Below are 20,482 nucleotides of genomic sequence, written 5' to 3'. Positions count from 1 at the left end.
ATTGCCGACAGATGGCCATCTAGCCTCTGCTCGAAAACCTCCAGGGAAGGAGAGCTAACCACCTCCCGAGGATGCCTGTTTCACTGAGGAACCGCTCTAACTGTTAGAAAATTCTTCCTAATGTCTAGACGGAATCTCTTTTGATTTAATTTCAACCCATTGGTTCTGGTCCGACCTTCTGGGGCAACAGAAAACAACTCGGCATCATCCCAGTAGCACCAAGAGGCTGCAGCAGAGGGTGGGGATAATGCCTGGTGGCTCGGAGGAGGAGTCAGTTGGAAATAGGGTGGGCAGACGAGCCCGATCTCATCAGAGCTCAGAAGCTAAGCAGGGCCAGGCATGGTTAGTTCTTGGATGGGAGACGCCCAAGGAAGTCTGGGGTCAGAGGAAGGACATGGCAAACCAACTCTGCTCATCTCTTGCCTTGAAAACCCCATGATGGCGTCGTCATAAATTAGTTGTGTCTTGACGACACTTTATTATTAACAGCTAGCCAGGATTATCACCTTGTTGTAGAATTAGTTAATGTTCTACTAGGTGGATCATAGACCTGATCCAGCAGGGCTCTTAATGTGTTTTTACATTCTCTGTTTACTATTTTAGTTCTGATATTCTGGGGGATCATTTTTTTTGAAAAAATAGGATATTAATGATAAACAGGACCAAATTCAAACCATTCGCAATACTAGCCCAGTACAAGCAAAGCTATGAAAATACTCATATTAGCTTAAATTGACGTCAAGCTGTGACAACGCAAATCAACCGCGAACCATTTTATTGATGTGTGTGTAAAGTGCCGTCAAGTCGCAGCTGACTTATGGCGACCTCTTTTGGGGGGGTTTTCATGGCAAGAGACTAACAGAGGTGGTTTGCCAGTGCCTTCCTCTACACAGCAACCCTGGTATTCCTTGGTGGTCTCCCATCCAAATACTAACCAGGGCTGACCCTGCTTAGCTTTTGAGATCTGACGAGATTAGGCTGAGGCTAGCCTGGGTCATCCAGATCAGGGCATTTTATTGATACCAAAGATCAAAATCTAGAAACCATTTTACCCCTCTAGAGGGCAGTGTTCCTACATGACAACTGACACAAGCTGAGGAACCGATTTCTGCAAGTAAAATAGAGCCGGAGAAAGGAGTCTCTGGCAGCTGGTCTCATATGAGAGCCGTGTATTCACACATGCATGGATTTGACTGGGTTGCTCAGGCTACACCTTGCAGGTTAATCATGCAGAGCAATTTGGTTGAAAAGACCTGCATTTGTCTACTGTGTTTTATTTGCCTCTGTGGGTCACATGAACACATGAAGCTGCCTTATACTGAATCAGACCCTTGATCCATCAAAATCAGTATTGTCTACTCAGACTGGCAGCAGCTCTCTGGGGTCTCAGGCAGGGGTCTTTCACATCACCTACTTGCCTGGTTCCTTTAACTGGAGATGCCGGGGATTGAACCTGGGACCTTCTGCATGTCAAGCAGATTCTCTGCTACTAAGCCACAGCCCCTCCCCATGTGCTTACAATTTACAGGTGCCTCTAAACTCTATAGTACAGATTAGTGGCTCTTTTTTACCAGGAGGGGGGAACAATTCTTGGTGTCCAGTTGAAATGATCGAAATCTGGAAATGGATCCTAAAAGGATCCAGGTTTCTCAGAGATCTTTCAGGTCTGCTCAGACCGGCAGCAGCTCTCCACGGTCTCAGGCAGAGGTCTTTCACATCACCTACTTGCCTAGTACCTTCAACTGGAGATGCCGGGGACTGATCCTTGGATCTTCTGCATGCCAAGCAGATGCTCTACCAATGAGCCACAGCCCCCTCCCTCAAAGTTCTCTTCAAGCGCTCCCAGCCTCACCGACCTCACAAGGGTGTCTGTTGTTGGGAGGGGAAGGGAAGGGGATTGTAAGCTGGTTTGATTCTTCTTAAAAGGTAGAGGAAAAATGGCATATAAAAACCAACTCTCGCTTGTGCATTTTAACACCGAAAGATCAGATTTTCACCTCTTTATTCCTCTGATGATCCCCTCCCTATTATTATTATTATTTATTAGTTAAATTTGTAGCCCACCCTCATTTCTGGTCAAAGCCAGGCTCAGGGTGGGTGTCATGATCCTAGGCCTCAAGTGCAGCCTAAAGGCCCTAGGGAGGCCTATATTAAAGTAGTTACCAGGCCTACATCTCCCAGGTACCCTCTGGGCCTTGTGATTGGTGGAAGAGGATTTGGAGGGAAGGCTAGGGCCAATCAGGGGTAAGGGAGTGGTGCCTGGGGAGAAGGAATAAAATGCTTGCCTGAAAAGGGAGAGGGTTCACTCCTAAGGAGCAGGGCTGGGGAGAGGCTGCTGCAGATGGAGGGATCCCTCTTCCAGGAAGGGGTGAGTTAGCCTGAGGCCCAGTGCCAGGAGAGGGCTAGGGACAGTAAAGATAGATGTGTTAGGGTTTTTATTTGTTTGATTGCCTGCCTTTACTGGTTTTGTCGTCCTATTGTGGCTTGAGTTATCATTATTATTAAACCTTTTTAATAAGCTGTTTGTTACTCTGCCCTGGGTCCTCATGCTTCTTTTGGTCACCTAGAAAGTATACTCTGTTGGGAGAAGAAGCAGGCAGGGTGCTCTGGGCCTTCTTGAGTTAGGCTCACACCAGAGTGGTGGCAGCTACTGAAGATCCCCATTCCTCTCTCTTACCTGACAGCAGGTAACAACAATCATAATAAAATCATATATATCTAAAATTCATAAGTAATCAATCAAATTCATAAAACCATTCAATACAGTTAACAAGATGGTACTCATATAATTACAGGGCCATTGGAGGCCCGGCCAAGCAGCCAGATCCTCGTATCAGAAGCCCCGAGGGAGAGGAGAGGGAGGCCAGTAACGATGACAACCTGTGGTTGCCCTCAATTGTAGGCCTGGTAAAAAAGCTCTGTTTTACAGGCCCTGCAGAACTTCTGAAGGTCCCTTAGGACCCTGATGTTACTTGGAAGAACATTCCATCAGGCTGGGGCCAGGGCCTTGTTGGATGTTGCCCTATTGTTGCTGGTTGTGAAGTGGGCCCCATAATAGTTCAAGCTTCAGAGCCCCCAAAATAAAGATGCGCCACTGACTAGCTTACTTTCATATTGGATAGGAAAACACATGAGCCTGCACTTAAGAATGTAAGAACATATGAAAAGCCCTGCTGGATCAGATCAAGGCCCATCAAGTCCAGCAGCCTGTTCATACAGTGGCCAACCAGGTGCCTCTAGGAAGCCCACAAGCAAGCAAGACTGCAGCAGCATTGTCCTGCCTGTGTTCCACAGCACCTAATATCACAGGCATGCTCCTCTGATCCTGGAGAGAATAGGTATGCATCATGGCTAGTATCCATTTTGACTAGTAGCCATGGATAGCCCTCTCCTCCATGAACATGCCCACTCCCCTCTTCAAGCCTTTCAAGTTGGCAGCTTTGTGAAATACACAACCCATTGTCCTTCTCCACGACAAAAAAACCAAAACATTGATGATGGAAGAGACAGCAACTTGCAGCCAACTGATAGCGACCCTGTATAGTTTTCAAGGCAAGAGACAAACAGGGCTGGTTTTCCGTTGCCTGCCTGTGTAGCGACCCTGGACTTCCTTGGTGGTCTCTCACCCAAGTACTTAACTCAGCTCCCGAGATCTGATGAAATCAGGCTAGCCCGAGCCATGTTAATGGAGGAGAGGGTATTCATGGCTACTAGTTAAAATGGATACTAGTCATGAATACTAGTCATGACTAGAGGAGCAGTCCTATTATATGAGGTGATGTGGAACGCAGGCAGGATGCTGCTGCAGTCGTCTTGGGATTCCTGGAGGCACCTGGTTGGCCACTGTGTGAACAGACTGCTGGACTTGATGGGCCTTAGTCTGACCCAGCAGGGCTTTGCTTATGTTCTTATGTATGTCAGCACAAGCCAAAGCATTACAGGATGACTTTCAGGGCTGGCGCCGTGCTGGTGGTGACAGCTGGGATTGTAGCGCAGATCTGGATTGCTGAATTACAAATGAGACAGAGAGCTGCCCGGATGGAGCTGCTTAGGAAACCCAGAAGGACTATCCTATGAGTCTTATTGGAAGAGAACATGAGCCAGCTCATGGGAAGAGCTCAGAAGCTGCCCAACTCAGGTGCGGAGATCGAAACAAAGACTTTAGATGCCTGGAGGTCTTTCTCTTCCATATGAGTCTCCGAGGTAGGGTGCAGCATGAGAGACATTCGGAATGTAGGTTGGCCATCTCGGGAGCGAGCAAAGAACAATCAGAAACCGTCGCCCGCTGCAACATTCACAGACTCAAATTTGAGCGTAGAAGGGAAGCTCCAGCGTACAAGCACAACTTAACTCCCTCACTGTTCTTTCTTTTCTTTTTAAGCAAGAAAACAAATGGACCAGGGTGGGGGGTAAACACAAGTGCAGAGAGCTGGGCGCGAGGACTCCAGACAGACTTCAGAATAGGCTAGTTGAATCCAGATTAAAGCCAAGGCGTTACTGTTGCATGCTGCCATTTTGGCAAACACGGGGGAAGAATCAGATTCAGAGGGCCAGCACGGTGTCGTGGTTAAGAGCAGTAGTTTGGAGTGGTGGACTCTTATCTGGAGAATCGGGTTTGATTCCCCACTCCTCCACATGAGCAAAGGAGACTAATCTGGTGATCTGGATTTGTTTCCCTGCTCCTGAACATGGAGCCAGCTGGGTGAACTTGCGCTAGTCACAGCTCTCTTAGAGCTCTCTCAGCCTCATTTACCTCACAGGGTATCTGTTGCGGGGAGGAGAAGGGAAGGTGATTGTAAGCCAGTTTGATTCTGCCTTAAGTGGTGGAGAAAGAAGGCATATAAAAACCAACTCTTCTTCTGCTGCTATGGCTGCTAAACAGAGAAGACTAGAGACTTGTAGTCCCTCTCACCTTGTTTTTTAAATACACAGGTGGAGCAGCACGATGTAGCGGTTAGAGTATTGGAATAGGATCTGAGAGACTCAGGTTCAAATCCCCACTCTGCCACGGAAGCTCGCTGGGTGACCTTGGGCCAGCCACACACTTCCAGGCTAGCCTACCTCACAGAGTTGTTGTTAGGATAAAGTTCAGTTCAGTTTCTGTTGCATATGGCCAATGGCCATTACAAAAAAAAAAACAGCACAAAACTGGATGACAATTGTTAATAAAAGTTACATTTTAGTAACAAAAGCTTTATGGGTAGGGTTGCCAGCTCCGAGTTGGGAAATACCTGGAGATTTTTGGGGCGGAGCATGAGGAGGGCGGGGAGGGACTTCGATGCCATAGAGTCCAATTGCCAAAGTGGCCATTTTCTCCAGGGGAACTGATCTTTATCAGCTGAAGATCAGTTATTATAGCAGGAGATCTCCAGCTAGTAACTGCTACACTTTTTGTATCCCTGCGTGGAACTGATTGATATGAAACAAAAAATAATGCTGACAGTCGTATTTGAAGCAAGAACAAGTTGCTTTTGGGGACTGAAGAAGAGATTCCCCATTGATCTACATCTGCACTTTGTGGAAACCTTCGTGGGACCATTGTTGACTGTGTACGCTTACCTTTCTAGGGATTACTGAACACTTACCTTTTGAAGGACTGTGTAACTTTTGGACCACATATGTTGGTCTTGGACTGCTTGTTGGTGATGCACATATCTTTGTAGTGTATGTTATATTTGTATTTACAAGTGTTTTGTGTTGTGTTATTGTGTAGCATCATAAAGATTTTGCACTTTGGTTATATCTTTTCGCATCTATGCTGAATTCCAAACCTTAGGTACTAGCATAGAGGTGCCTTTTTCCTACACACAGTACCTGGAGGCTGGCAACCCTACAGGACAGGGCAGATTTATTGCCGATTTATTGGTGTGCAAATCACTCAGAAAAATGACTATATTTTACAGGAAGAAATCTTGCTGGATGAAACCGGCAACTAGCGTTAAAATCAAGCGTCAGAAGCACTCTTCAGACAAGAGAGAAGCATGATCAAAATGGTTCACATGCTAGCAAGCGGTCTTTTAAGTATGCTGCCCCCAAACCACTTAGGGCTTTAAGGGTGATAACCAGTGCTTTGAATTGCTCACTATGTGGGCTAAGGCAGGACACTATGAATAAACTATGTTATCTATTTCAGTCACACTTTCAGAAACACATCGGAAATTTTTAGAACCCCACGAGGTCCATTTCCGCTGCATGCTGATTCCATTGTAAAGACAAGCCTCTCTGATAACGAAAGGGCAGAAGATCAAAACATTGGCCAGCATTTTTTTAAAAAAAAGATAAGAAGAAGTAGCATGGCGGAGTGTATAAAAAAAATCGCTTTTCATTTCCCCTCCAGGAGTCGTAGACCAAGAAAACATCGCCTGAGATCAGATTAAATATGTTTTGCAGGCAGAGCCCGATTGAGATGCAAGAAGAAACCATTCGTCCCTTTCTTTTTCATTCATGAATGGGGGCCAGACGTTGCTTCTCATTGATAGGAGGGCTTTGAGGCAAAGGCAGCTCCGATCACAGTGACATGGAAGGAAGGTAAAGGTAAAGGTAGTCAGTCCCCTGTGCAAGCACTGGGTCGTTACTGACCCACATCATGACATCACATCATGACGTTTCCTAGGCAGACTATGTTTATGGGGTGGTTTGCCATTGCCTTCCCCAGTCATCTACACTTGATCCCCAGCAAGCTGGGTACTTATTTTACCGACCTCAGATGGATGGAAGGCTGAGTCGACCTTGAGCCGGCTACCTGAAACCACCTTCCGTCAGGATCGAACTCAGGTTGTGAGCAGAGCTTTTGACTGCAGTACTGCAGCTTACTGCTCTGCGCCACGAGGCTCCTATGAAAGGAAGGAGACTGTAAAAAGGTTTCAAGCCAATTAGCTAATGCAGGGTCAGCTCATACCATGCTCTTCGGCCACAATTGTACCTGACTGTCCTCTGTGCCTTTTGGGGACTGCAGCCTGTCCTCCTTAGATGGATTCCAGTGGGCACTTGGCCTCTACCCGAATGGAAGAGAGTATTACTCACAAATGCAACGCCATGTTCAAGATCCAATACATTCTCCTGGTATGTTTTGAATCGCCCTGACCTGGATATCCAAGGCTAGCCCGATCTTGTCAGATCTCAGAAGTTAAGGAGGGTTGGCCCTGGTTAGTATTTGGACGGGAGACCACCAAGGAAATCCAGGGACTCTATGCCGGGGAGTGGGCATGTTCATGGAGGAGAGGGGTATTCATGGCTACTAGTCAAAATAGATACTAGTCATGATGCATACCTATTCTCTCCAGGATCAGAGGAGTATGTCTAATATACTGGGTACTGTGGAACACAGGAAGGATTCTGCTGCAGTCGTCTTGCTTGTGGGCTTCTTAGAGGCACCTGGTTGGCCACTATGTGAACTTGATGGGCCTTGCTCTGATCCTTTTTAACTTAAATTAAGTCCTGGCCTGGATTGCCCAGCCTAGCCCAGTCTCGTCAAATCTCAGGCATTAAGCAAAGTCGGCCCTGATCAGTACTATAGCAGTCCAGGGTAGCTACGCAGAGGCGGGCAATGGCAAACAACCTCTGTTTTCCTTGAAAACCCTATGGGTCGCCATAAGTCGGCTGCGACTTGACGGCACTTTCCACCAACAACAACCTATGTTAAGTGTTCCAGAGTATGCACTTTTGCTGAAGAGTAGCAACTGGAGCATCTCACAGGATCAGGACCAGGGCCTGCCAAGTCCAACATTCCTTGCGAGCATCTGAGAAATCAGCAAGTTCTAATTGCTCCGCAGAAACTGGACAGAGATCGGCCCGGTGGATCACTATCTACATTCTGCCCACGAAGGATGTTGATCAACGTGTCAGCTCATGGCCCTGTTTAGAGAAACCACCCCTTCCCGCTGCAAAAAGAGACGAGGCAATTCTTCATTGCTTCCTCCACCTGTTATTTTGAGTACTTTCCTAGTTCGTGGACGCCAGCCATAAATTCCCGATAACAGTGGGCTTTCCAAACGAATTCTCGTGGCCAATCATTCCTTGTTCCCTTCTATTGCCCTCAGGCAGACAAACTCGACCCGTTGCCTCGTTGAGCCGGCAGCGTCTGCCGGCTCCCCAGGACAGCCGAAAGAAAAGGGATATTAATGGTTCTGCGAAGGGGAAATAAAAGCAGTTCTCTTTGCATCATTGCCCCTCGCGCGTCTGACGGTATGTGCTCAGAAACAACAGGCAATCCGGCCCAACAATAAATATTTATCATGATTAAAGGGGAAGCCAACAATGCCCCATTAGTGCTATGAGCTCAATAGTCCCTGCAGAGTGAAATGCCAGGGCGCCAATTCGTCAGGATTAACTGTGATTACACACCTAGCTTCACCACACTTAAGAGTTTTCCAAACGATTATAAAAAAGGACTGCAGTCCCCATCAGTCCAAAACTCACAGTTCTCCTAGGACTGGTTTGGCGAAGGGGCTATTTCTGAATCTTTGCATACATTGATGTGGAAGGCTGCCAACTTGGAAGGCTTTAAGAGGGGAGTGGACATGTTCATGGAGGAGAGGGCTATCCATGGCTACGAGTCAAAATGAATACCAGTCATGATGCATACCTATTATCTCCAGGATCAGAGGAACTTGCCAAATATATTAGGTGCTGTGGAACGCAGCAGGATGCTGCTGCTGCAGTTGTCTTTGTTTGTAGGCTTCCTAGAGGCACCTGGTTGGCCACTGTGTGAACAGACTGCTGGACTTGATGGGCCTTGGTCTGATCCAGCATGGCTTTTCTTATGTTCTTAGGGAGGAGAGGGGTATCCATAGCTACTAGTCCAAATAGATACTAGTCATAATGCACAGCTATTCTCTCCAGGATCAGAGGAGCATGCCTATTAGGTACTGTGGAATACGGGCAGGATGGTGCTGCTGCAGTCGTCTTGTTTGTGGGCTTCCCAGAGGCACCTGGTTGGCCACTGTGTGAAGACTGTTGGACTTGATGGGCCTTGGTCTGATCCAGCTTGGCTTTTCTTATGTTCTTATAATTTTGCTGAGATAAATCTAGAGCACTGCAAAGATCACTGGACGTGGTGCTCTTTGGGAAGTGAATTCATATTCAGAATAGGGGCAGGCTACAGTGGTAAGCACAACCTGGACTAGGGCAATGAGAGTAAATCCCCTGATATTTCAGGAAATAAGACAGTGGCTTCTCCTGTCTGCTCAACTAATCCCCACTTCTGCTTGCCAGGAAGCGTACCTGAAGTCCTGATAATTTCCGCAGACATATAGTTCAACAAGCTGCCTTTCTCCAAGTCAGACTGAATACATGAAGCTGCCTTCTACTGAATCAGACTATCAGTCCATCAAGGTCAGAATTGTCTACTCAGACTGGCAGTGGCTCTCCAGGGTCTCAAGAGGCGGTCTTTCACATCACCTACTACCGGGTCCTTTCAACAGGAGATGCCGGGGTTTGAACCTGGGGCCTTCTGCATGCCAAACAGATGCTCTACCACTGTGCCACAGCCCCTCCTGTGTCCAACTCACTCAGTATCATCTACTCTAACTTGCAGCAGCTCTCAGGGGGCCTCAGGCAAAGAAAGGACTTTCCAAACCCCTGCTCTCCAAGCTCTTCTATCTGCAGGTGCCAGGGCTTGAACCTGAGACTTCCTGCAGGCACATGAACACATGAATCTGTCTTATACTGAATCAGACCCTTGGTCCATCAAAGTCTGTATTGTCTATTCAGACCAGCAGCAGCTCTCCAGGGTCTCAAGCAGAGGTCTTTCACATCACCTACTTGCCTAGTCCCTTTAACTGGAGATGCCGGGGATTGAACCTGGGACCTTCTGCATGCCAAGCAGAGGCTCTACAAACTGAGCGATGGCTTGATCACAGAGCCACCGCCCTTCCTTTCGGGATGGTGGGACCTGGCGGAAGAAGCCTCAGCTTCCCTCGTCTCCTGTTAAGTCAAGCCATTCTGAGTTTCAAGATGATCTCCGGGCTGCCACTCGGCAAACACATTTCAGAGAGTGCAGCCCCAGTCTGGCCTAATGTGACTCCCCAGGTAGAAGGCTTTTGATCTCCAACATATGCAAACTGCTTTGAAGCATCTCCTTAGCTATGCAAATCTCAGTGATTATCAATATCTGGCACATTCTGTGGATGGACGTCAAACCGTGCTGGGGAACAGACCAAGAGGTTGGCTGGCTGTTGCTCGAGCAACCTGCCCTGATAGAAGAAGAAGTCACAGCTCTCTTAGAGCTCTCCAGGATCAGAGGAACATGCCTATTAGGTGCTGTGGAACACAAGCAGGACAATGCTGCTGCAGTTGTCTTGTTTGTGGGCTTCCTTAAGGCACCTGGTTGGCCACTGTGTGAACAGACTGCTGGACTTGATGGGCCTTGGTCTGATCCAGCAGGGCTTTTCTTATGTTCTTAAGAGTTGGTTTTTATATGCCGACTTTCTCTACCACTTAAGGGAGACTCAAGCAGGCTTACAATCTCCTTCCCTTCCCCTCCCCACAACAGACACCCTGTGAGGTAGGTGGGGCTGAGAAGCTGTGACTAGCCCAAGGTCACCCAGCTGGCTTCGTGTGTAGGAGTGGGGAAACAAATCCAGTTCACCAGATTAGCCTCCGCCGCTCATGTGGAGGAGTGGGTTCTCCAGATCAGAGTCCTCCATGGTTTGAGCTGGACCTCGTTTCTCTACAAGCCCGCACCCCACCATCCCCTTGACAGAGCCTGTTCTCCAGTGACAGGTGCTTAACTGGAACTCATTTCCCCTCCACACAGAAATATTTTTAGAAAATAAGCTGTGAGGAAGGAGCTCTCAAGCAAATGAGATGCCCTTCGTGTATAAAAAAAAGAAAAAGGCAGCAAAAACAGAAAGCAAACACCACCCAGGAAACAGAAATACCAGGGCAGGTAACAAACAAAGCCCTGCTCAAAATAGATGGGTTTTCAGACCTCTGGTGTTCTTCAAGGCGACGGGGAATCGTGGGGGTGTTTGGGTTTGCAAACAAAAGCAGTCTGTTGCTCTAAAAATACAGCCAAGAAGGACACAGCCACTAATAGAACGGTGTTGGGGAACAGGCGCCTCCCCCCCCCACACACACACACACAGACAGGCTGGTGTGTGACAAAAACGAAACCCACATCAATAGTTGAGAGGGTAGCTGGCGGATCTGCAGTAGAAGAGCTCGATTTGAGCCCAGCAGTACTGTAGAGGCCAACACGATTTTCAGGGCATAAGCTTTTGGGAATCAAAACTCCCTTTAGAGCCAGCATGGTGCAGTGGTTAAGAGCGGTGGTCTGGAGAACCGGGTTTGATTCCCCATGTGAGTGGCGGAGGCTAATCTGGTGAAGCGGATTGGTTTCCCCACTCCTACACATGAAGCCAGCTGGGTGACCTTGGGCTAGTCACAGCTCTCTTAGAGCTCTCTCAGCCCCACCTCCCTCACAGGGTAGGTGTCTGTTGTGGGGAGGGGAAGGTGATTGTAAACTAGTTTAATTCTTCCTTAAGAGATGGTCGGTAGAGAAAGTCGGCATATAAAAGCCAACTCTTCTTCTCCTTCTCCTCTTCTTCCTCACAGGGTGTCTATTTTGGGGAAGGGAAGGCGATTGTAAGCCGGTTTGAGTCTTCTTTATGTGGTAAATAAAGTTGGCATATAAAAACCAATTCTTCTTATTATTCTTCCATTTTTAAATTTTTGTAATGTCTAAGCTGATGAAGAATTCTGACAAACTCGAAAGCTTGTGCCATGTTTTGTCTCGTTTTGGTTGGCCCCAATAAAGAAATATTACTTGGATTTTGTTCTCGTTCTGTGTTTCGAGCAGGCCAATACGCTGTTGACAACTCCCCCCCCCCCACTTTATGGCAACACAGGCTGGCCTTGTAGCCTCCATGTAGTGTTTGGAATTGGTGTGGGAGGGGAGGCAGAAAAACTCCCTGGAGCACCCTGGTTGTGAAACAACAAAGGTCAAATACAGTCCCCTAAAAACCAATCCCCCTTCTCTATCTCCCCAGCGTTTTGCTGGTTCAAGTGAATATGGGAAGGTGGACTAGATGTGCCCCCAAAACAAAATTTTCCTTTTCCACAAGAAGCATCAGAGCTCTGTGTCATGGGGCACGTGCTAAGGTCTCTTCTCCAGCAGGGGCTTACGGCCTACCCCTGGAGCCACCTGTCTCCACTTGTGATTTTGCAGCTTGTCTTCCTGCCCTCCTGGAGTGAAAACACAGTGATAGGGAGCAAGAAGAAGGAGCAGGCAAACTGGATGGATTAAGAACAGTACCTTCTTGAGATCATGCTTGGGGCCGGGCTTCCCAGATGGTGGAAGAGTGGTGACTGCGAAATTGTTTGGGTCTTCACAGTCACGGATTTTGGATTCCTTGATCAGAGAGTCCAGTTTCTTCTTCGCAATGTTCTCCACTCGCTTCCGATTGGAAGAAGCCTACAAGTAGGAAAGACCAGGTGAGCACGTGCAGGAAGCGGAAAGCCTTTTTTTTTTTTTTTTTTTGGTAAAGGGAGCCCAACATCTACTATGACAGTACATGAAGAAGGAAATGAAGAGAAAATGAACAAAGGAAAATGCTGTACATGTGCTCCAAAGAAGACTACTGAAGTACCTCATGCCAATAACAGACAGATAATCTCATGGGACATACCTACGCCAAAAACATGTCGTGGTTTCATTTCATCTTCCAAAAGCTCCCCACCTCCAGAAAGGAATCTTGGGAACTGCAGTTCATCTAAAGCGATGTTACTTCTTTGTTAGAGTGTCCTAGCCTCACGAAAACCGCAGTCCCCAGAATCCTCTGAGGGGAAAGGACTGAACATGAGGCCAATTTCAGACTGTGAAGTAGACATGCCCCATGGTTTCTGCTGTGTACAGTGAAGTATCATTCAAATCCATTTGCTAGAATGATAATTCTTCCCAGTGCTGGACTTTGAAATACCTGTGCAGGTATTTTGAAGAGTCCTTACATGGGTAACCCTTTGGAAGGGTGTCTCAAATTGACTACTTCTGGTTGCAATGGAGCGAATTTTTTAAAAGTAAAGACTTGGCTAGAAAAGTACATCACAAAACTTGAAAGGAACCAAAATAAGAGAAACAGAGAGGAAAGGACAAATTAAAAACCCGACTGTCGGCAACATTCCTTTAGATGAGACATGCTTTGTTACCAAGCCACTGGCGCTCTCTCTAGAATCAACTGAGATAATGTTAGCATGCCCGGTATTCGATCATTCCAATGCTGAAATCCTTTGCAAAACAGTCTGATGTTATCCATTAAAGTTGGACAGACCCATAGCTAAACATCAGATAGTGGGGGTGACAGTGGGGGTTAAGCGTGGTGTGAGAGCCAGCATGGTGTAGTGGTTAAGAGTGGAGGACTCTAACCTGGAGAACCGGGTTTGATTCCCCACTCCTACACATGAAGCCTGCTGGGTGACCTTGGGCTAGTCACAGTTCTCTCAGACCTCTCTCAGCCCCACCTACCTCACTAGGTGTCTGTTGTGGGGAGAGGAAGGGGATCGTAAGCTGGTATGATTCTCCTTTAAAAAGGTAGAGAAAGTTGGCATATAAAAACCAACTCTTCTTCTAAATCAAATCCGCTCAGTTTACAGAAACAGGGGTAGTAATGTGCGGAGGAGGAGGGAATTTAGGAGGAAAACTGCAGCGTTGAGAAAAATTGGGAAGTATCCCTACATACAAGGTATCTCTGGACTCTAGTCTCTGGGGAGCTTGTCTTTTCGGGAGAACACAGGCTCTGTTTTTCCTAATTGGTCTCAGAAAGTGGTGATTGATGCTGCCAGAAAACAAGCTGTCATTTCCCCAGCTTCGGCAGTGATACTTTTAAGTGGGGCCAGTCAGACACATCTGGAAGCCCAGATGCTGCTTGCGGAATACAGAGACAAATGAGACAAAACAAATTACCAGCTAATGAAGACAAAGATGTAATGCAAAGGTAGACCTACATCAGCCACTTATGGGGGGAAACCACTCAAGCTGTACAACGCTGCCCCAGGGGAGGGGCTGTAGCTCAGTGGTAGAGCATCTGCTTGGCATGCAGAAGGTCCCAGGTTCAATCCTCGGCATCTCCAGTGAAAGGGACTAGGCAAGTAGGTGATGTGAAAGACCTCTGCCTGAGACCCTGGAGAGCCACTACTGGTCAAAGTAGACATGGACCAAGGGTCTGATTCAGTATAAGGCTTCATGTATTCAAACCAGGACTCTTCAGAAGGACAATGATTCCTTCCATTGTGTAGCTGTATCTCCCTCAAATTGCCTCCAGGTGGGGCCAGGGGATCCCCTGGAATTACAGCTCATCTCCAGACAACAGAGATCAGTTCCCCTGGAGAAAATGGCTGCTTTGAAGGGTGGACTCTATGGCATTGTACCTTACTGAGGTCCCTGTCCTCCCCAGGCTCCATCCCCAAATCCCCAGGAGTTTCCAGCGTGGGGCCAGCATGGGAGCAGTGAGGATGGAAGGCTGAGTCAGCCTTGAGCCGGTTACCTGAAACTGACTTCCGTTGGGATAGAACTCAGATTGCGAGCGGAGCTTTTGACTGCAGTACTGCAGGTATTGTTTATTGTATTAAATAATCAGTATTTAGTCTCTAATATAGAAATGCAAAGCTTCGTCTTGGTGGTGCTGGAGTTCCCACCCCCCGCCACCCTACACCCTACCCACACAGCCATGGTTTGGTAACGCAACAAGTTTGCTTCGTTGTTTCAACAGCTAAACGAGGCTAAATTCTACCACCGACAAACTACTCATACCGTACCTTCCACTTCAAAAGGGTTGGATGGAAAAGCAAGAAAGGGGAAAAAAGCCATCAAAGGGAGTAGCAATGATCACACAAGGTAGCTGGTTGGAAAGGGGGGGGGAACAATTCCCTCAAAGCAGATTTTAAAGGCCCACTTTTTGGGTCAGCAGAACCCTCAGCAGATACTCCTCTAAGGGCCATTTTATCAGTTCATTAGAGTGGGCATTATAGCTTTTCCTGGACTGTACCATTTCAAGCTGCAGAACGGGGTTAGTAATGGGGTTTGCATCTCTGAAGGCTCCTCCACCACCCAAAAAAACTACAGTCCTACGGATGCGCCCTTTTGCATTTTGTTTTGTTGTTTCACCCATTTCTTTTGTGGGTGGTTTGTCCCTTTTATGCGGTTGATGGTGAAGCGGGCATCGATTTTAAAAGTTCTATTACGTTTCATTAGAGAGGTCATGGAAATAGATGGCAGTGGTTAAATCCAGAGCTTGGAGAGAACATGACAGAAACGGGAATATTCTCATCAAAACCACAAAATTCGGGACCATCTTCTGTGTATTCAAAACAGAAAAGTAACACACCTGGGAGACATCAAAGCCGAATCTTACTGCCAGATAAACCAGCTTTCTATGGGCAAGTAACAGCACAATCCTATGCAATCCCATGCAGAATTACTCTAGTAATTCTCCACTGTAATGAACGGCCTTGGACTGAAATAACTCTCTTCAGGATTGCCCCGTAAGGGTTTTTGCTTGTTTGTTTAAATAAGGGCAATAGAGAGAACCACATCTCCCCTATTTTATTTCTTTTTATAGTCATTTATATTTTGACAACCATTTCAGTTCTCTGCTTTTCATTGAGGGTTCTTTAGGTTTATATTGGGTACGACTGTGATATGGTTTTTATACACAATGTATATATTATTTATAATCTATCATGCTGATGCACTGCTGCATAAATGATGTTGAAAAGACATGCATTTTACAGGAACACTTTGTTGCGAAGAAATGGAAAAATAAAATACACGCTGGTTTGAGTCCCATAATCAAAATGGGAAATTTTGGAACAGAAACAGCAGCAATGAAAAATTCAGAATAATCCCTGCAGGGTAATGTTGGAACCTGTGGATTTCCTACCTGCAAGCCCTATAGTGGTACAAGTCCAGGAATTCTTTTACGGCTCCGTCATTGCATGGTTCTGCTCAAAATTTAATGCGGCCCAAACTCTCAAACAAATTGTAGTGATAAATGTGAGAGTAAAAGATAAAGTATGATAGAAAATTGGGGGAGGACCAAATACCGGTCATCTCTGAGCCAATCTGCTTCAAAGAAAATATTTTAGAGGCATCGTTTATATAACGTTAGCTTACAAAGCACAAAGATAGGACATTTTGGAGGACTTTCATTCATAGGGTCGCCATAAGTTGGAAGCGGCTTGACGGCACTTAACACACACACAAAGCACAGCCCACTGCCGGCGTGCACCAGAAGATTAAAGGATCAGGCAAATTGGCGCAGCAGGTGCATTTTTAAAGGGCAGAGAAGACTCAAAAGCTCGCACGCCTAAGGAAACAAAAGATTACGATGCTTTGTACGCTGAACACCTTTAGTAGCGGGAAAGCACCAAACATTGCGTTTAGTGAGTGGATCAAAAAGGATTGCCTACGGGTGGGGAGAGAGAAGGAGGGGGGAAATAAGAGATCCGTGAAATCTCAAAGGAGGCCTATCTACAAGAACAACTCTAGGTCTTGGGGGCTTAGTAGGGTTGCCAACCTCCAGGTACTAGCTGGAGATCTCCTGCCATTCCAACTGATCTCCAGCCAATAAGAGATCAGTTCTCCTGGACAAAATGTCTGCTTTGGCAATTGGACTCTATGGCATTGAAACCTGAATTCCTGGTTTCATCAGCTTTGCCAACTATATAGACATTTTGTTCACCTCCTGCTCTTCCAATGTCACATTCAGTGCTGCAGACCCCAGAACACAGCTGCATCAGTGTTTTCTGGCAGTACCAGAAAGAGATTTTGCAAAACCCATTGAGAATTATCGATGGTCTCCTCAAAATGGTTTTGCATCCTTTGTCCCAAGATGGCTCAGATATAAGGTCTGAACAGGAATCCCTCTAAACCATCCTAAAATGTTTGCTTTAGCCAACTTTCTTATCCTAAAGAGGAGATAACTGTGGTTTTGCAGTATTAGCAAATAATATTCTTTTCCCCAAAAAACATATCGTATATACCCATGTATAAGCCGACCCGCGTATAAGCCGAGGTGCCTAATTTCTCCCCAAAAATGGGGAAAATTAAGCACCCGCGTATAAGCCGAAGGTCGGCTTATAACCCCTCCCCCCCCCGCAGGCTTACCTGACAGGGCTCCCGGCGAAGGCGGTGGTGGTGGCGGCGGGCCCCCCGCAGGAGGCTTCCAGGGCGGGGGGAGCCGGGCGCGCCCGGCAGCAGGCTTCCCCAGGCCCTTCCAGGGCGGGAGGAGCCAGGCGCACCCGGCAGCGGGCTTCCCCCGGCCCTTCTAGGGCGGGGGGAGCCAGGTGTGATCGGCGGCGGCGGCCACGCAGCCTTGCAGCTGCCGCAGGAGGCCCTCACAGGGCGCTCCTGGCCAGGGGAAGCTGCATGGGCTTGGCAGCGGTGGCGGTGGTGATGGCGGCGGCAGTAAGTTGCCTCCTCCCTCCTCCCCTCCCCTACCATATTGACCCGCGTATAAGCCGAGGCTGGCTTTTTCAGCCCTTTTTTTGGGCTGAAAAACTCGGCTTATATGCGAGTATATACGGTATATGCCAAATGGTGAACCAAGCGAGCACAGAAACCCCAATACACATTTTTGATATCTTTAAGACCCATCAGGATGCAAAAAGAGGGAAGGAATCCACCAGTTTTGGGAGACACTGCAATTTACAATTTGGCATGTGACACAATTCATGTATCTTTTTGAACCATGTTCACACATGTGGCTGCGTATTGATCCTGGGCTTGCGACTGAACATATTCACCTGTTCTTCTCTTTAATAAAGCTAGATCGTAGACCTCATATATATTCTGGACACAATAGTGTCATAAAATGCACATTTTGCCCTGTTTGGTATGTATACTTTAGACTGTGAAATTTCCTGGCTTTGAAACGTCTGGTTTTTAATGTGAAAGGGAGGGGGGGAGAACACAACCTCAGCCACAACAACCTGCCGTAGCGAAAGCACTGAAATAGGTTCAATTATGCACCGAGAGCGTGGTCCTTCTGATATAGGAAAGTTTCCGTTGTTATGGATCACTTAACCCCACTGTAGAGTCTGCTCTCTATTTTTGAAAGGTCTCTCAAGAGGTGGGGGCAGAAAGAGAAGATGGAAAGGAAGCCACTTAGAACTAGACATGAGTGCGAGTCTGCTTCTTTAAAAGATGGTCCTGGCCAACGCTTCCTTTGGGGCTGAGCATTGGACAGTATTGACTTCTCCTTGCTAAGAGGGCCCCAGACACTGGTAACAAAGCCTGCTCCTATATTTGTATCCTAGGGTTGCCAACCTCCAGGTAGTTGCTGGAGATCTCCCGCTATTACAACTGATCTCCAGCTGATAGAGATCAGTTCAGCTGGATAAAATGGCCACTTTGGTAATTGGACTCTATGGCATTGAAGTCCCTCCCCTCCCCAATTCAGGCTAATTCAGAGTAATTAAAGGTAAAGGTCCCCTGTGCAAGCACCAGGTCATTTCTGACCCATAGAGTGACGTCACATCCCGACGTTTACTAGGCAGACTTTGTTTACGGGGTGGTTTGCCAGTGCCTTCTCCAGTCATCTTCCCTTTACCCCCAGCAAGCTAGGTACTCATTTTACCAACCTCGGAAGGATGGAAGGCTGAGTCACCCTTGAGCCAGCTACCTGAAACCAACTTCCGTCGGGATCGAACTCAGGTCATAAGCTTGGACTGCACATAAAGTCAGTTCAGAGTGAAGGCAATGCCTCCTGCCTTTACTCTGAATGGAAGTCCCCTCCATAAAAAACCCTGGGACAGGATACCCTTTCTTCACCTCAGCCCTAATATAGACAGAAGTTATTAGAAACAATGAAGGGCGCCCATGAATCTGTCTTCCGCCCATTTTTGCATTCCGCTTCCCCTTACGACTTTTTGATACTTACATCTCCATTCATCAGTTTACAGTCGTCTTCCATCTCATCAGCGCTGTCCTCATCTGACACTTCGCCTTCCTCTGCATCTTCACTAATGTTGGCTGGAAGTTTCTTCCCCTGAAAGGCAAAGGCTTCATTAAGTTGACAAAGAAGCACAAACTGGGTGGTGGTGAGGGGGAGGGAATCAGTGCCCATCCCTGCGTAGCTGTTCTCTTTCCTTCACAAGAACTACAATATCAGGATCAATACGACCAGTCAGGAGCCAAAGGTGACCTTTTGCTAGGGTTGCCAACCTCCAGGTACAAGCTGGAGATTATAGCAACTACGCAACGTAGCCCTAGTTGAATTCTTATGCAAATTATCATGAAAAGTGTTTGCAGAATAGATCATGCAGCCAGTTTCCTTCCATGGTTCTTTGCATCCAATCATGTGTGTGTGTGTGTGTGTGTGTGTCTAAACTACAGAGCAGTTTAACTTGCAGAATAGATCTGGCAGTTATTTTCCTTCCATTTTTTTGTATCAAATCCTGTGTGTGTGTGTATGTGTGTGCGTGAGAGAGAGAGAGAGAGAGAGAGAGAGAGAGAGAGAGAGAGAGAGAGAGAGGACAGACAGAATCATAGAGTTGGAAGGAACCACCAGAGTCATCTAGTCCAACCCCCTGCACAATGCAGGAAATTCACAACTACCTCCCACTCCCACATCCCCAGTGACCCCTACTCTAGAGCTGTTGATTCAGTAAAAACTGAACCAAAAAAATACCGAATGCCATTTCGGTAAATTTCTGGTTCGGGTTTACCGAATCAGCAAAATCTGGGAGGTTGGCAAAGCCAAATTTGCCATTCCCGAAAATTCGGCTTTATTAGGAACATTTTTCTGCAGCTCCTGCGGGGGCGTTTTTGCAGGTAGAGGTCCAAATTTTCAGGGTGGCATAGGAATGCATTCAAAACCATTTGTATTGGTTTTAATGGAGGAAGGGGGCGACCCCTTCCAGACCCCATAATTTCGGACCCCCTGACCCAATCTTCACCAAACTTGGGGGTTCTTGCAAGGAGAGTCCCTCCAAGCTACCCTGAAAATTTGAGACCTCCACATGCAGAAATGCCCCCCAGGAGCTGTGGAATGCCGCGAAATGGGTTTAATAGGTTTAAATGGCCGAATTTTTCAGGAATCCTGAATTTAAAGCCGAATTCCCACCTTTACCAGTTAGGGGACTTCGGCATTCTGGTTTTCCCGGGGGGGGGGGAGGCCAATTAAACCCAAACCCGAATTTTCCCAAATTTATTTTCAACAGCCCTACCCTACTCCAAGTCCAGAAGATGGCCAAGATGCCCTCCCTCTCAGATAGATATAGATGTGTCTAAACACACACACATACCAGATAAATATATCTGAGGGTTGAAAATATTGAAAGAGAATAATGCAGGGTTCTTTTTCCATCTGTGGTAAGGCTGTGAAAAATTGTAACCGTTTTGGAAAGGCACACAGAGATGAGATGTATTTGTCAAACATAAATGCTATTATGCCAAACAAGAAAATATTATTGTCACACAGTCAGTCTATCAAAATTTCTCCCATAATCAATTTTAAATATTACCCTTTATATAATTTCTTATTTT

The 20,482-nt window shown here is 46.9% G+C and overlaps 1 protein-coding gene across 3 annotated transcripts in view; it reads right to left on the bottom strand.

Moving 5' to 3' along the window:
* PLCH2 (phospholipase C eta 2) overlaps nt 1-20,482 on the bottom strand; it is a 250,203-nt gene that overhangs the window by 36,584 nt on the left and 193,137 nt on the right. For all 3 annotated transcript variants that reach the window (XM_056865319.1, XM_056865318.1, XM_056865320.1), the window contains exons 10-11: nt 18,876-18,983; nt 12,257-12,415 (exon numbers count right to left, since the gene is read on the bottom strand). In XM_056865319.1, the coding sequence (XP_056721297.1) occupies nt 12,257-12,415; nt 18,876-18,983 (267 nt within the window). The remainder of the gene's footprint in view (nt 1-12,256; nt 12,416-18,875; nt 18,984-20,482) is intronic.

The sequence above is a fragment of the Euleptes europaea genome, chromosome 19, assembly GCF_029931775.1.
Source record: "Euleptes europaea isolate rEulEur1 chromosome 19, rEulEur1.hap1, whole genome shotgun sequence".
Classification (NCBI taxonomy): Eukaryota; Metazoa; Chordata; class Lepidosauria; order Squamata; family Sphaerodactylidae; genus Euleptes; species Euleptes europaea.
This window is presented reverse-complemented; position numbering and strand designations above follow the sequence as displayed.